We start from the raw sequence: 16785 nt of genomic DNA, 5'->3' as shown, positions 1-16785 counted from the left end.
AAAACGTAGCTTTCCTTTTGTGTCAATTGAGACAGGCGCTCAGCACCAATGGGCGTCGGAGGAGGTGGCATATGCTAATGAGGGACAAATGTGCACTGACCGTGACCTTGAGGAACACAGTATAAAGGAGGGCACATCTCAGCACGCTGTTATTTCGTTGTGGTCGTCCTGAGGTCAGTGGGTGGACAACTTTGTGCCTTTGTTTGGTAGGTCGTTTGTTACGCACTTTACGCGCGGGCTGGCCGCCCTTTAAACCTCTCGAAGAGAAATAATTTCACTTACAGAAGTGTAGTGATACTGTTTACCATCCCTGGCACGTGTCACTTGACGCGCTACACGTTTCTTTATTTTCCTTCTCATTTGGTGAAGTTGGATTTGCGCTCTTAACGCACAAGCGGTGATTTCGCGTTTTCATCAGTAGCGGAAGACTGAAGTGACAGAAACAGCTTTAACGACTCTAACGAAAAGCTTTGTTTTCTTACCGAAGGAGTTCATCACCTCGTCCGTCTCTCTGGTTTCTGGGACCGGCGAGGAGTTGCCAGCATGTCGCGGTTTGACACGAAGGAGTTCGGAGAGGCTGCACCGTTTTTACGCAAGAGTGACCTGGAGCTGCTGGCGGCGCAGACCATCGCTTTTGACGGTAGGCCGAATGAGGGACCTTAAAGGGCGAATAACATGAGATATACTCATATCGTAAATTAATTCAGTTTTGATTCAATGTTAAATTAATATCTGTTTTTAAATAAGGCAAACAATTTAGCGGATGGTGTAAGATTACGCACAAAGTCTCTGCGCTTTAATTTGTTGTTATTAAAGACATTAACAGTGTTAATGTGTAGTGTGTATCAAACTATGTATAAATGATATAACTTAAAGATACAGATGAAACAATATTACCATACTGTTTTTGAAAATAAAATATTACATAAACATAGTTTTTTTTTTATCTTTGGTTTTTGAAATGTGCTCTTTTAAATTTTAAATAAAGTTTTAAAATGGCTTTCCTGATAACACATTTGCTGAGATAAATATGTCTAACTTGAATAACTCACCTGTTTGGATAAATGTTTCTGCCATTGTGTAATTCTGCTTTTTCGTGATGATTTGAAGCAATATGTTTTCCTTTTGTTTTTATTATCTCTGCCAACATTTGTATCATGGAGAATTTCCACTCAGTGCACACCCTCTGCTGTTCCTTTAGGTAAGAAGCGAGCCTGGGTCCCTGATGAAAAAGAGGCGTACATCGAGATTGAGATCAAGGAGATCAGCGGTGACAAAGTCACTGTTGAAACCAAAGATGGGAAGGTGAGTGATCATTGCTTCATCTGCAGTGATGAATGGAAAAACCTAAACTATTAGCCACATCTTCCTCATGTCTGCCTGCGTCCATCTCTTCAGACTCTGACCGTGAAGGACGGTGACATCCAGCTGATGAACCCTCCTAAGTATGACTTGATTGAAGACATGGCCATGCTGACGCACCTCAACGAGGCCTCTGTGCTGTTCAACCTGCGTAGACGCTACGCTGCGTGGATGATCTATGTGAGTACATCCCCTCTCACATGTTTCCATGTTCCCTTTAGAGGCATGATTATCCAGATTGAATTACACTTTGAGCAATGTCGACCAGAGAGAAGCAGAACTGCTCATTTAGGCTATGGGTGATGCATCAGAGAGGGTTAATATTGTAGTAGTAGTAATAATAATAATAATTACTTTATATAGCACCCTAAACAGAGATGTGAAGTTGGGCAGGAAAAAAAGCAAGATACTCAGAAGGCAACAGTCAGGTCAAACAGAGTAGGACAAGTTAGGACAAATAAAAACGGAGCGTCCCAATAGCACGATTGGTAGAGTGTGCGCCCCAGGTACAGCGAGTCCACGCAGCGGCTGCCGGGGTTCAATTCCAGTGAGTGGCCCGTCGCTGCCTGTTGTCCCTTCTCTCTCTCTCCCCCCGTTTCCTGCCACTCTTCACCTGTCCTGTCAAATAAAACCACCAAAAGGCCCAAAGAAATAATAATAAAAAAGATATTAAAAAGATGAAGTCAAAGCAAGATAAAAGATGCAAAAAAAGTAAAATGTCAATATAAATAAATACAAATAAAAAGAATAAAATGTATAAAGCCTCTCCTGTTTCCTCAGACCTACTCCGGGCTCTTCTGTGTGACGGTGAATCCATATAAATGGCTGCCAGTCTACACAGCCCCTGTGGTCGCCGCCTACAAAGGCAAACGCCGCTCTGAGGCGCCGCCGCACATCTACTCCATCGCAGATAACGCATATAACGACATGCTGCGCAGTGAGTGTTCTTATACACCAAAGTATTGTAACAACATGAAGTACACACAAGCACTGACACCAAATATAAACACACACACTCATCATATGCCTTGTGTTGTTTTGTCTTCATCAGATCGTGAGAACCAGTCCATGCTCATCACGTAAGTATCAAATTGAAAATTTCACAAAATGTCTTTTTTCAAGTCGCTAATTTAAAATAAGCAGACAGTTATGACTGTATAATTAGTCATATAACATGTAGACATTCACACACAGCCACCTTAAAGATTTGATCTTTTTTCCTCTTTTTATTGAAATCTGTCCCTCACTTTTTTTGAGTGTCATGATTTTGATTTACACCACCTTTACCAGTTTTGTGCCCAGTTTTTACCTGTTGTATGTATGTACACTTTGTTATTGTTTCACACTCCTATAGCGGAGAATCCGGTGCTGGCAAAACTGTCAACACGAAACGTGTCATTCAGTATTTTGCCATTGTGGCAGCTCTTGGGGACAACCCTGCCAAAAAAGGAGTAAGGCTGATGTGGCAACCCCTATTTTTGTTTCCCAGCTTTTTTTTCTTTTTTTTTTTTTGCTGTATTTTATTTTTATTTTCTTCATTTTTTCTTTGGTCCCAGGAATCCTTCAGTGTATTCCCTTTAAACAGTTCCCATACATTTTCCTCACTGTCAGAATGGTGAATGTGAGAACTGATTACATTCATGTCTTCACCCTCATGTGTGTTGCCCTTTCAGCCACTTCCTTATTGATTTTTTAAAACTATTTTTCTTTTCTCCTTCCCATGTCTTTTCACTTTTTCTTTTTATCTTTCCCTTTGCTTTGAGTTTTGCTTTCGACTTTTCTGTGTTGTTTTCTCTTCATTTTTCCTACCTTTTTGTCCCCTGCGTTCACCACACTCCATCATATAAAACAAGGTGGCCATTGTTTTTTTATCACAGCTTTAACAATCAGTCTCTAATTTTCCAGTTGGTTCTGATGTTCCCCTTTGGTTGTGAATCATTATTCAGTCGTGCTTTAAATGATACAACACTCACAGGCTTCTCACTTGCTTTCTTTTGCAGCAAGGTCCTGCCACTAAAACAGGGGTGAGTTTTAGTTGCAGAAAAAATAATGCAGCCACATTATTTTTAACAATGATTTCAAATAAAATGGTCACATTAAATATAATGTGGCGTTATTACATTCTACTTTTCTCTCCCAGGGAACTCTGGAGGATCAGATCATTGAGGCGAACCCCGCCATGGAGGCGTTTGGTAATGCCAAGACGCTGAGGAATGACAACTCATCCCGTTTTGTGAGTACCTAAAAATTTCCTGTAGACAGACAGAGGGGGAAGAAGTACAAAATTAGTAAACAAAGTTTCAAAATTAAAATTATGCAGGAAAAGGCATATTTCATTGTAACGTATATGATTATTTTACTATTATTATACTATCATTATTATACTATTTACTGTCGCCCGTCGCTACTTCAAGGATAGAGAAGTCAGCGAACGAGACTTAAACTCGAATAAAACTCGAATAAAACTTTAAAACATTCCCTCCATTTTTGTGAAAATTTATGCCGGAGTCACGTCAAGTAGATTTTCATCAGCAGTGGTGGTTGTTCATGGTTTGTTACCACCAACAAAGCGATCATTTGTCTTTTTTTCAAGTTACTCAGCCAACAACAAGCTGATTACTTTACTGTACATTAGCTGTAAGCTAACGTTAAAACGCAACAGCACACACCAATTCAATTCACTCACCAGAGACCCCGGTTCTCTCTCTCTCCTTTTCCCCTATCCTCTCTGTAATGTTACGCTCATGAAGTAAAATACATTTCCCCTCCAGCTCCAGTCTGCAGTCAACATTACAGTGCATGAACACCCGACAATGTAGCGGATCGCTGCTGCAGTCAGGTTGATAAACAGGAGCGAAGATAAATCCACTTTATAATCCCAAAAAGCTGCCGGTAAACGGCTCCGGATCAGAGCAGAATCCAATGTGACTCCTGTGTTTATCTAGAGGGCAGGCTCTGGCTCTGAGCGGAAAATATCCTTGATTTATTTTGTTGGAGAGCCCCCTAATGGTTACAGGTTATATACTGTACGTGTGATGGGTAGTCACATCATTTATTTGGTTATTACATTTTGTATTATTCAACTAAATCTGCAAAGTAATGAGTAACTTAAGTTGTTTAAAAAATGTAGTGGGGTAAATAATACTCTGAATTGTAGTGGATTAGAAACATAAAGTAGAAGAAATTGGAAATACTCAAAATTGTACTTAAGTTCCATACTTGATAAAATGTACACCAGTTACTCCACCACTGCCTATAGATAATATACTGTATAAACATTCATATGGAGTATTTGTTGGTTGATTTCTGGAGAATTTCATAGTTTTTTTACATCATTTTCCCACAGGGCAAGTTCATCAGGATCCACTTTGGACCGACTGGCAAACTAGCTTCAGCTGATATTGATATATGTAAGTTAAACATAGTGCTCATTATGTTTTTCTCTTCTTGTTTCATGACTCACATGAACATGTTTCTCTTCTTTCTGTCCTTCAGATCTTCTGGAAAAATCCAGAGTGATATTTCAGCAGCCTGGTGAGAGGAGCTACCACATCTACTACCAGATCATGTCGCAGAAGAAACCAGAACTGTTCGGTTAGTCAGTCCCGCTGCTTTGGATATTTTATTACGTACTGCTGATAGGACTGTGACATGATCCTTAAAAAATCCTCTTTGTTCCAGACATGCTGCTGGTGTCCTCCAACCCATACGACTACCACTTCTGCTCTCAGGGCGTGACCACTGTGGAGAACATGGATGACGGACAGGAGCTGATGGCCACTGATGTAAGAGCTTTTATTTTCCCCACATGGAAAGACACTCAGCTGCATTTGAACACAGCGCATTGATTAGATTTTTCGGCGTCTTCACAGCATGCCATGGACATCCTCGGCTTCATGCCTGATGAGAAATATGGCTGCTATAAAATAGTCGGGGCCATCATGCACTTTGGCAACATGAAGTTCAAGCAGAAGCAGCGCGAGGAGCAGGCGGAGGCCGACGGCACTGAAAGTGAGAGCGAGTAATGAGACATTTGGCACAAAATAATCACTTGATTTAAAAGCAAGATTGTAATGTTTCTAATGTTTGGTCGACAGGTGCAGACAAGGCCTCATACCTGATGGGGGTCAGTTCAGCAGACCTCATCAAGGGCCTCCTCCACCCGAGAGTGAAAGTGGGGAATGAGTATGTGGTGAAGGGACAGAATGTCGAACAGGTGAGGAGATAAAACGTCTACTGTGCGTGTTTTGTTTCAATACTTCAACAATATATTTTGTATGTTGTGTTTGAAATATTAAGTGAAAAATGAGGAAAATAAAAGCAGAGCTGCAGTATGAAGGAACAAAATCAGTGTGTTCAGCTTCTCTTCAGTCTCCTGGACGACTATGCTGATGAGGGGCAGCTTCTTAATCCTCAGTCGATCAATACACTCTCCACTCCACACACTCTAGAAACTGGTATCTAAGCAACAGAGGCTACCCATGTGAATGACAGCTGTATTACTTGTGTGTGTTTGTGTTTGTGTTTGTGCGTGGGTGCGGTAGGTAAACTATGCTGTCGGTGCTCTGGCCAAAGCCACATATGACCGCATGTTCAAATGGCTCGTGGGACGGATCAACCGGACCCTGTACACCTCCCTGCCTCGCCAGTACTTCATAGGAGTCCTCGACATCGCTGGGTTTGAGATCTTTGAAGTAAGTTGTTCCACACTGCAGCTATTTGATATTAAACATGTCTTTACCGAAAACTAGTACCATTCAACTGGTTTTCTGTTTCTGTGTTCTGTGTCTCAACTTTTCATCCTGTTGTGATGAATGATTTATGCTGCAGGATGAATCTCCGTACCATGTTCTCATGTTTTTCATGCTGCTCTCTTTTAATGCTTGCTCTGAACACCTGTTCCTCTTTCATTGCAGCTCAACAGCTTCGAGCAGCTGTGCATCAACTTCACAAACGAGAAACTGCAACAGTTCTTCAACCACCACATGTTCATCCTGGAGCAGGAGGAGTACAAGAGGGAGGGCATCGAGTGGACCTTCATTGACTTTGGACTGGACCTTCAAGCTTGCATTGATCTAATCGAAAAGGTAAGTAAAGGGTTTTCTCCACAATGGATAAAGGCCAATCATAAATATTCGACTGACACTCTGCTCTTGCTCCAGCCGATGGGCATCATGTCCATCCTTGAAGAGGAGTGCATGTTCCCAAAGGCCACAGACAGCAGCTTCAAAGCTAAGATGTATGACAATCACATCGGCAAGTCGCCTAATTTCCTCAAACCAAGGCCAGACAAGAAGCGCAAGTACGAGGCCCACTTTGAGCTGGTGCACTATGCCGGGGTGGTAAGTGCGCTCTCACTGAAGCCCTAAGACAGTCTCACAATATTAATCCTTACGTTCAGAATTCAAGAATTCAATGAATCCCTGTGTTTTTTTCAGGTACCATATAACATCTTTGGCTGGCTGGATAAAAATAAAGACCCACTGAATGAGACAGTGGTGGCGTGTTTCCAGAAGTCGTCCAACAAGCTGCTAGCTTCTCTGTACGAGAATTATGTCAGCTCAGACTCAGGTAGAGCAAACAGAGGACTATATCATAAAGGCGACATTTTGAAGCAGTCAGATTAATCAGTCTGCTTATTCCTTTACAGTATCTGACCCAAAGCCTGGCCTCAAGGAAAAGAGGAAGAAGGCAGCCTCGTTCCAGACCGTGTCTCAGCTTCACAAGGTGAGATGGACATTGCAGGGTTAAATGGTCCATCACATGTAGACTAAGGTTATTCCAAATATCTTCAATGTTTTTTGTGCTGTGAGACATTGTGGGCATCACTGGACAGCTGGGACGGAGGCAGTTAAGACTTGCAGTGATGTTTAGGGCAATGATCACATGAACATCACTTTAAGTCTGTGCTGGCTCCTCTCGCCTTTACGTCAGCAATTTCACATGAGAGGAGCACAAAGTCCATCAAGAGGTTATTGTTGTTTTTTGCACTAATCGTAGAATCCTAATTTTTATTTACTTATTTAACTTTTTCTCCTTCCTTCAGGAAAATCTGAATAAGCTGATGACCAACCTCCGCAGCACCCAGCCTCACTTTGTACGCTGCATCATCCCTAATGAGACCAAGACTCCAGGTAGCACACGGCACAATATCACATCATCAGGAGATAAACAAATGGAACCTGTCTCATTTTTTAAACCTGTTCTGCACAGGGATCATGGATCCATTCATGGTGCTGCACCAGCTGCGGTGTAACGGTGTGCTAGAAGGCATCCGAATCTGCAGGAAGGGATTCCCCAACCGCATCCTCTACGCAGAATTCAAACAGCGGTACAGATCACGTTCAGATCACTCTTTGGATATCATGAGATCGACTTTGAATCAGTCCTGAAACACACTTTTGTTCATTTATTCAGCTACCGCATCCTGAACCCCCATGCCATCCCAGATGATAAGTTCGTGGACAGCAGGAAAGCTGCAGAGAAACTCTTGGCCTCCCTGGATGTCGACCACAACCAGTATAGATTTGGACACACAAAGGTACGAGGGGGCAGCTTGTGTGATGCAGAGGTGTGAATGGAAAAATAATCAACAAGAATGCCCTATATGGTTATTAAAAGTTATTTAAAAAATGAAAACATAGTGTGATGGTATTTTTTTAATTAACATGTGATAGTAAATGTGAAGCTCACCTCCACACATGTACTAAGGCTTACATATAAAATGGCACCTGTTCCTTCTACCTCAAGTCCATTCTCAGTGTTCCACGTCACACTTACGCTGAATATTTGATCACCATTGGCTTTCAAACTATTTGTGATGTCACAAATCATGCTCATAGGTCCGCCTGTAAAAATCAGATTTTCAAGGAGCACAGAGAAAATTTACACTTTCAGCCCTGAATGTGAAAACGGCCTTCTAGAGTCAAACTCTGCACATACGTCATTCTACAGAGTGAAGCTCAAACATTCAACTGTAGGAACAAGAAGACAAACACATTTTTGACTGGAGGGGGACTTTGTAATAACCATCAATAAATGGTACATTTATGCTTAATGAAACTATTTTTAATAGTCATTTCACTGTTAACAATAGCATGCTTTGTAAACTATTTATTAAGCAATTGTTTACTTTAAAGTTACAACTGATGTTTATAGTACTTTGTAAATGGTTAATAAATACTGTGTAGTTTATCCATAAACATTATTTAGATGGCCATTATACAGTTGCAACTGATGTTGCTTAATAAATGGTTTATAAAGCATGTCATTGTTAACAGTGAAATAACATTTAACTAAAGTTTAATCAACTACATTTCTTAATGATAGTTATTATAAAGTGTTACCAAAAATCTTCTCTGAAAATTATATGATCGATTTTCAGTTCCTACATATTTATTTATTTATCGTGTTATTTTTGGTTAGGTCATTGTTTCATTCCTCGTGTCATGTAGGTGTTCTTCAAGGCGGGCCTGCTGGGTTACCTCGAGGAGCTGAGGGACGAGCGTTTAGCCAAAGTCCTGACGTTGCTGCAGGCAGCCGCTCGTGGCAAAATCATGAGGCTGGAGCTGCAGAGGATGACGGAAAGGAGGTAAAAACACTGCAGTGACTATCAATTTTATGCACAAAATCTTTTTTTTATGAACCTGAGTAGATATAGAATATATTCATAGGCACATGAAAGCCTTTGAACTTAATACCTCACAGGAAGGTGAAGACATGGTATATAAAAAAGACCTCCCTCAACAGTTGCTCCTCTGAACAGGTTCAATAGCAACACGATCAGCCGTGAGCCTTTCAGCTTGTGATACACTATACCTTAGTGTTCACTCCCTCGCTCTAGTATGTGTGGCATGCAAGGGCAGTGTTATCGGCGTGTGTGAGGCGTGTGCTTGCCCTTGTATGGTTACCAGGCATGTGTGTGGCCATACTGTTAATAAGGGCTCCATCCCACCCTCACAAACACACACACACACACACACAAACCCATGTTTCAGGTCTTCGGCTATTCTCTCCATTCACTCTCTCTAAATTAAACAATGCTGACGGTGTCCTCAGAGCCAGGTGGCGACATGTGTCAAGTGGCAGCTGCTCGGGCCCTCCCTAAAAATACAACCCACGGCCCCCTCCGTGCCTCATGGCCCCTGGCCCCTTTTGTCCGCGGCGCCTGTACTTCTAAGTGAGTGCATTGGTGGGATATGTGGCGGGTGACAGAGGATTTAAGTCGGCCGTTGGACAGAGGGCTTTAGTTTCTAAATAAACACGGCCACTCACCTTTGAGAGGCACCCAGCATGGAGTCATGTCAAAAATGCAATCAGCTCCCCCACCCTCCTTCAGTCACCTCCCATCCCGGCGTGTGCACACTCACTCAAACTCACCCTGTAAACAGTGACAGGAAGTCCTTGACCGGTCTACTCTGGGTCCATATTTAGGGCTGTGAGACGCCATTCTACTGAGACTAAATCAATCTGGTAACCCCGTTTGGTCACAGTCATGAAACATCAAAAGCGGCATTAGGTGTATGATTTCATGTCGCATCCCTCAGTGTATGATTAGACACAAGAGACTGGATGGGTGCAGGATTAGTGCCAAAAATTAAGCACCAAGGAGAAGTCACTAAATAAATAGACGGGGAACTCCCGGATAAATCTTTTTGACCTTCCTCTCTTTACTTGATCTGAACTTCACTTCTACTGCTTTAAACACACCATGTTGTCCACATCCAATGTGCCCCCACAGCCCTGTCACAAGTGCTCCTTCATCAACACCACCACCAGCGATGTTCCACATTTGAATTTAAACTAGAAGTTATAAGTTGTTTATAGCTAAAATATAAACTATTTATCAGTTACCATAGCTAACTACTTCAACCACTGTTTCATAGGTACAGGTATTTAGTTAACGTGGTGTTTATCCAACTATTTCAACCGTTTATCTGTTACTTTTATCTAAATATTTCAACCATGTATCCATTACTTTTGGTAATTTCTAGAAAGCTTACTGTTTTGACCTCTCTGCTCACTTTTTAACTACTTCTCACACACACTCAATCCTAAACTGCAGCGTTCAGGTGTTTCAGATGACATCAGATGTGTATAAATATTCTTAAATTAAATCATAGTTCCTTTTTTTCCAATTAGATACTCCCCCAATCTTTTCAATAACGGAGACAACCCCTGGGGTACATATACGGTACCTGGTTGGGAACCACTGGTTTCTGTGCTTTGTTTTCAATCTGACAAGAAAAAAATATCATTCTTCCCTTTGATTTCTGTTTTGAGGGAGGCTCTGATGATCATCCAGTATAACATCCGGGCCTTCAACGCCGTCAAGCACTGGCCCTGGATGAAGCTCTTCTTTAAAATCAAGCCTTTACTGAGGAGCGCCACCACGGAGAAAGAGCTGGCTGCTCTGAAGGAGGAGCTGGCCAAACTGAAGGAGGCCCTGGAGAAATCTGAGGCCAAGCGCAAAGAGCTGGAGGAGAGGCAGGTCAGCCTGATCCAAGAGAAGAATGACCTCTCTCTGCAATTGCAGGCGGTAAGTGGCAGTTCCTCACTGTGGCACAGATATTGTAGTGGGTGGGAATGCACTGAACACATCTCTCCTCTCTCCTGTAGGAGCAGGACAATCTGGCAGATGCAGAGGACCGGTGTGACCTGCTCATCAAAACTAAAATCCAGCTGGAGGCCAAAGTAAAAGAAATCTTGGAGAGGCTGGAGGACGAGGAGGAGATGAGCTCTAATGTGCTCGCCAAGAAGCGCAAGCTGGAGGACGAGTGCGCTGAGCTGAAGAAAGACATTGATGATCTGGAGATAACTCTGGCTAAAGTGGAAAAGGAGAAACATGCCATTGAGAACAAGGTAAGGGAACTGGAGAAGGAAAGCAGTGAGTTTCCTCTAGAGGGCGTCAAGAGTCCACAGAAAGAGCCACTGCACATTTGGTGGATGCACGGAGCTAAATAAGTGTTGTGTTTTGTTTTTTTTCTTCTCTGGCTCACAGGTGAAGAACCTGATTGAAGAAATGGCAGCTCTGGATGAAACAATACTGAAGCTGACCAAAGAGAGGAAGGCTCTCCAGGAGGCTCATCAGCAGACTCTGGACGACCTGCAGGCAGAGGAAGACAAAGTCAATACTCTGACCAAAGCCAAGGCAAAGCTGGAGCAACAAGTAGATGATGTGAGTGTATTGCCTAAAAAAGCTGAAAAAAATATACTGTCGTATCATTTAGACCACAGGCGGTGGTATATCAAACACACACAGTGTAACATGTTTCAATCTTTCCACTGCGAATCAGCTGGAGGGCTCACTGGAACAGGAGAAGAAGCTGCGTATGGACCTGGAACGGGTCAAACGCAAACTGGAGGGAGATCTGAAACTCTCCCTGGAGTCTGTTATGGACTTGGAGAATGACAAGCAGCAACTTGAAGAGAAGCTGAAGAAGTGAGAATGTTCATATATTCACAAGGAAACATTATCTTGCTATTAAGAATTGATGATTAATATTCATTGCTAAATGTTTCCTACCAGAAAAGACTTTGAAATGAATGAGATGGGCTCAAGGATTGAAGACGAGCAAGCCTTGGTCAATCAGCTCCAGAAGAAGATGAAGGAGCTACAGGTAGACACTAGTCTCGTAACCTCTAATGGAGAAGTTAAAAAATAAAACATGACTTTGACAAAATAACTGACTGTTGCTTTCCCCCAGGCTCGTACAGAGGAGCTGGAGGAGGAGCTGGATGCCGACCGCGCCTTAAGGGCCAAAGTTGAGAAGCAGCGTGCCGATGTGGCTCGTGAGCTGGAAGAGCTGAGTGAGCGCCTGGAGGAGGCTGGTGGGGCCACCTCAGCCCAGATCGAGATGAACAAGAAGAGAGAGTCAGATTACCTGAAGCTGCGGAGAGACCTGGAGGAAGCCATGCTGCACCATGAGGCCACCACGGCAGCCTTGCGGAAGAAGCATGCTGACAGCGTTGCGGAGCTAAGTGAGCAGATTGACAGCCTGCAGCGAGTCAAGCAGAAGCTGGAGAAGGAGAGGAGCGAGGCCAAGATGGAGGTTGATGATCTGGCCTCGACTGTGGAACAGCTCTCAAAGGGCAAGGTAGATGGAAAAAAGTAGAAAAACAAACTGAAAGACTTAAACTAGTATTGGACCAAAATGGATCAAACCCTCAAAAATGTCCTTCTCTTGTCTGCAGGGCACTTCAGAGAAGATGTGTCGTCTCTATGAAGACCAAATGAACGAGGCTAAAGCCAGGGCGGATGAGCTCCAGAGGCAGCTCAACGAAACCAACACCCAAAGGGCCCGTGTTCAGGCTGAGAGTGGTAAGGAGCTTTCATTTTATTATAAATCTCACAAACATTTCACAAACCAGTTAGTAACAAAGATATCGATTTCTCCTTCCCATGTAGGTGAAGTGAGCAGGAAGCTTGAAGAGCGGGAAGCCATGGTCTCCCAGCTCCAGCGTGCCAAGAACTCCTTCAGCCAGAATGTTGAGGAGCTCAAGAAACAGCTGGAGGAGGAGAATAAGGTCAGCTCCTCATCAATGCATCAATGGCTGTTGTCTTTAAAACTGGTAGCTACCTCTGCAGAAATTCAAATTTCATCCAGTCCGACTAACTGATCTCCACCTTTATGATTGGTCTCCAAAGTCTAAGAGTGCCCTGGCACACGCGCTGCAGTCATCTCGACATGACTGTGATCTCCTGAGAGAGCAGTACGAAGAGGAGCAGGAAGCCAAGGCTGAGCTGCAGAGAGCTCTGTCCAAGGCCAACACCGAGGTGGCTCAGTGGAGGACAAAGTACGAGACTGACGCCATCGTGAGGACTGAGGAGCTGGAGGAAGCCAAGTGAGTGAGATGTCTTTCTAACTTACAGAATCAGATGGAAGAATGCACAAACGCTAAATGTGCTTGGTTCTCATTAGGAAGAAGCTGGTTACACGTCTGCAGGAGGCTGAAGAGACCGTGGAGGCTTCCAATGCCAAGTGTTCCTCCCTGGAGAAGACCAAACATCGACTCCAGACAGAGATCGAGGACCTGGTCATTGACCTGGAACGCGCCAATGCTGCAGCTGCTGCCCTGGACAAGAAGCAACGCAACTTTGACAAGGTATCAGCAGATGGCAGTGGGTACAGATGATTGCCTTTAATGTCTTAATCAGATGAATAATTGCATATTTGTGAATCTGTCTTGTTAGAAATAGGTTCTGGTACCATGTGCTGCAAGGCCAATTCATGACTTGAGTTTGCCTTGTTTCCTCCAGGTGCTGGCTGAGTGGAGACAGAAGTATGAAGAGTGTCAGTCAGAGCTGGAGACCTCTCAAAAAGAGTCTCGTGGCCTGAGCACCGACCTCTTCAAACTGAAGAACTCCTATGAGGAGGCTCTGGATCATCTGGAGACCATCAAGAGGGAGAACAAGAACCTCCAAGGTACCTGTCGTCGTAGTTCACATCTTAAATACCCTGTTACGAGGCTGGATTAGAATGGATTATTGGTTTTACATTGACCTTTCACAAAATATTAACTAGTTATCTGCTGCTCCCCCAGAGGAGATCGCTGACCTGACGGATCAAATCAGTCAGGGAGCGAAAACCATCCATGAGCTGGAGAAAATGAAGAAGGGTCTGGACATGGAGAAAGGCGAGATTCAAGCTGCCCTGGAGGAAGCTGAAGTAAGCAGTTTGAGTTCTTTTGCTTCCTCCTTCTTGTGGTCTGGGATATTTTTCACCAAGATGACCTACAGAATATCTCTAAGCATTAACTGACTGTTTGTCTCAGGGCACTCTGGAGCATGAAGAAAGCAAAACTCTCCGCATCCAGCTGGAGCTTAACCAGATGAAGGTGGACGTTGACAGGAAGCTGGCTGAGAAGGATGAAGAAATCGACAACCTTCGGTGAGATTCAGTGATGACTCTTTTTGTCCTACTTACAGCAGACCTTTGATTCTCTCCTATCAACCGCTACATAAAAACTGCATCCTGCTAATTTTTCTCTCCATGACGTCTTTCGTCTTCTAGCCGTAGCCACCAGAGAACGCTGGAGTCCATGCAGGCCACCTTGGATGCCGAGGCCAAGTCTCGCAACGAGGCATTGCGCCTGAAGAAGAAGATGGAGTGTGACCTGAATGAAATGGAGGTGCAGCTGAGCCATGCCAACAGGCAGGCCTCAGAGTCCCAGAAACTCCTGAGAAACCTGCAGATTCAGATCAAGGTCTGTCCATCTCTCAGCCCATCAACTTTTCTGTCAGATTCATACATGAAACAAATTCCATTGTCAACATGTTCATTAATTAATTAATTAATCTGTGACCCCAGGATATTCAGTTGGAGCTAGATGACACTGCTCACCAGAATGAGGAGCTGAAGGAGCAGGCAGCAATGATGGAGCGCCGGAACACCCTGCTGGCTGCAGAGGTGGAGGAGCTCAGGGCACTGCTGGAGCAGAACGACCGTGCACGCAAGCTAGCTGAGCATGAGCTGCTGGAGGCCACTGAGAGAGTCAACCTGTTGCACTCTCAGGTAGGAAGATGCATTTAAAACCGCCCCACAGTGCTTTTCACGGTGAATGAATCACTTCAAATAAATAGATGAGCTTATCAAAGGACGGTTGCTTGCTCCGTGTAAATGGGCATGAAGCTAGCTTTCCAAGCTAGCAAGTCTTTGTGGTTGTGAACTGAAAACGCTCTCCAAAAGACAGTGTTTCTAGGGTATTTGTTCTTGTTATTGATGGCTTGTTAGGTTCCACTGAATTCCAGCTTGTGGTTCCAAGTTTAAAAAATGAAAGAAACTATATTAAAAACAAGATGAAATGACGTTCTCATCCTGAGAGGATTGTTGAAAATGTCTTTTTTGCTCCAGAACACTGGATTGATCAACCAGAAGAAGAAGCTGGAGAGTGATCTGTCCATGCTATCAAATGAGGTGGACGATGCTGTGCAGGAGTGCCACAATGCAGAGGAGAAGGCCAAAAAGGCCATCACTGATGTAAGATCTGTGATAAACTAAATATAAAGTGAATGATGTACAGTATATAATTTACACTACGGATAACTGGTAGATTTTTTAGCCTTATTGTTTCCAATCCAGTTAGGGATTAACACTGATCATCTCAATTTGTAGGCAGCCATGATGGCAGAGGAGCTGAAGAAAGAGCAGGACACCAGCTCCCATCTGGAGAGGATGAAGAAGAATATGGAGCAGACCATAAAGGATCTGCAGATGCGTCTGGACGAGGCTGAGCAGATTGCCCTCAAGGGCGGCAAGAAGCAGGTCCAGAAGCTGGAGGCCAGGGTGAGAGACGAGACAGATTAAACGCTGATGTAGTCACTGTCAAACCTGATCATTCTTGCTTGTAATTTTTAACAGTGGACTGGTCATTTTCTCGTTTTTGCTGGTAGGTCAAAGACCTGGAGAATGAACTGGACTCTGAGCAAAAGAAGAGCCAAGAGTATCAGAAGGGAGTACGCAAGTACGAGAGGAGAATCAAAGAGCTCTCCTACCAGGTAAAGCACCAGTCTGTTTGCACAGAGCATGCTGGGGGTGACAATTTGAATGCATGTCAGAACTCCCCGTGCTGTTTGTGCAGGCTGAGGAAGATAAGAAGAATCTGGTCCGGCTGCAGGACCTCATCGACAAGCTGCAGGCCAAGTTGAAGAGTTACAAGAGACAGGCGGAAGAGGCGGTGAGTCAGTAGTTTAGTGTTATTGTACTGTCAGTGATAAATGATCATCTTAACCACATCATTAACCAAAGCTGCGGTTGTTCATATAGTGTAAAAATAACTGTACACTGAACTGTCCTGTTGGTTTTCTCTCTGTAGGAGGAGCAGGCCAACTCCAACCTGTCCAAGTACAGGAAGCTCCAGCATGAGCTGGAGGATGCAGAGGAGAGGGCTGACATGGCCGAAACGCAGGTCAACAAGTTCCGGGTTCGCACCCGTGACCAAGGCAGCAAGGTTAGTAAACTAAATACATAATGCCTTTCATACCAGTGTGCTGCTGAATTGTATGACCTTTGGAAGTATTTGTCAAAATTAGCCAGCAGGCTTCATAACATGAACTAATCTTAGAAGAGACTGGGTGTAATCCTCTGTTGAAGACGACCTCACACAGCCCTCTCATGTGATGTCTAGTGTGGTCATGAGTAACTCTATGACACTGTGTATGTGGTTGCTAATAAACATCCCTGTCTTGTGTATTTCAGCTTGCTGAATGATGTGTTGTGGCTGACCACTGCGACCAAACATATCACAGCCAGCCAGCTGCAACAGCTGTGCTCAACTGTGAGGACACGTCCAAATAAAGACTTTTAAACCCTTTACGATGACTGTCCGTTTTTTTTAAGTTTCCAAATGTGAAGTTGTGATAAAGATGGAAATCACACAAAAAAGGTCTAAAGAAGAATTTATTATAATATTAATTGGACAAAC

The 16785-nt window shown here is 43.6% G+C and overlaps 1 protein-coding gene across 1 annotated transcript; it reads left to right on the top strand.

The window, feature by feature from the left end:
• Positions 1-543: 543 nt before the first annotated feature.
• On the top strand, positions 544-16332 carry myh7ba (myosin, heavy chain 7B, cardiac muscle, beta a). The gene is made up of 41 exons (XM_073468371.1): positions 544-640; positions 1202-1305; positions 1399-1542; positions 2143-2299; positions 2414-2441; positions 2717-2813; positions 3503-3595; positions 4709-4772; positions 4858-4956; positions 5044-5147; positions 5235-5373; positions 5460-5578; positions 5907-6056; positions 6279-6449; positions 6525-6704; positions 6801-6933; positions 7013-7089; positions 7409-7496; positions 7576-7693; positions 7780-7903; positions 8817-8953; positions 10645-10900; positions 10981-11223; positions 11363-11539; positions 11658-11803; positions 11891-11981; positions 12069-12458; positions 12556-12682; positions 12770-12888; positions 13010-13206; positions 13284-13467; positions 13622-13787; positions 13906-14030; positions 14137-14252; positions 14376-14568; positions 14673-14876; positions 15216-15341; positions 15477-15647; positions 15755-15859; positions 15943-16038; positions 16177-16332. The coding sequence occupies exons 1-41, from the start codon at positions 544-546 to the stop codon at positions 16330-16332; spliced, it is 5811 nt and encodes a 1936-aa protein (XP_073324472.1).
• The last annotated feature ends 453 nt before the right edge of the window (positions 16333-16785 follow it).

This window comes from Pagrus major, chromosome 6 (assembly GCF_040436345.1).
Source record: "Pagrus major chromosome 6, Pma_NU_1.0".
Lineage (NCBI taxonomy): Eukaryota > Metazoa > Chordata > Actinopteri > Spariformes > Sparidae > Pagrus > Pagrus major.
The sequence above is the reverse complement of the archived record's forward strand: the minus strand, read 5'-3'. Positions and strand labels throughout refer to the sequence as shown.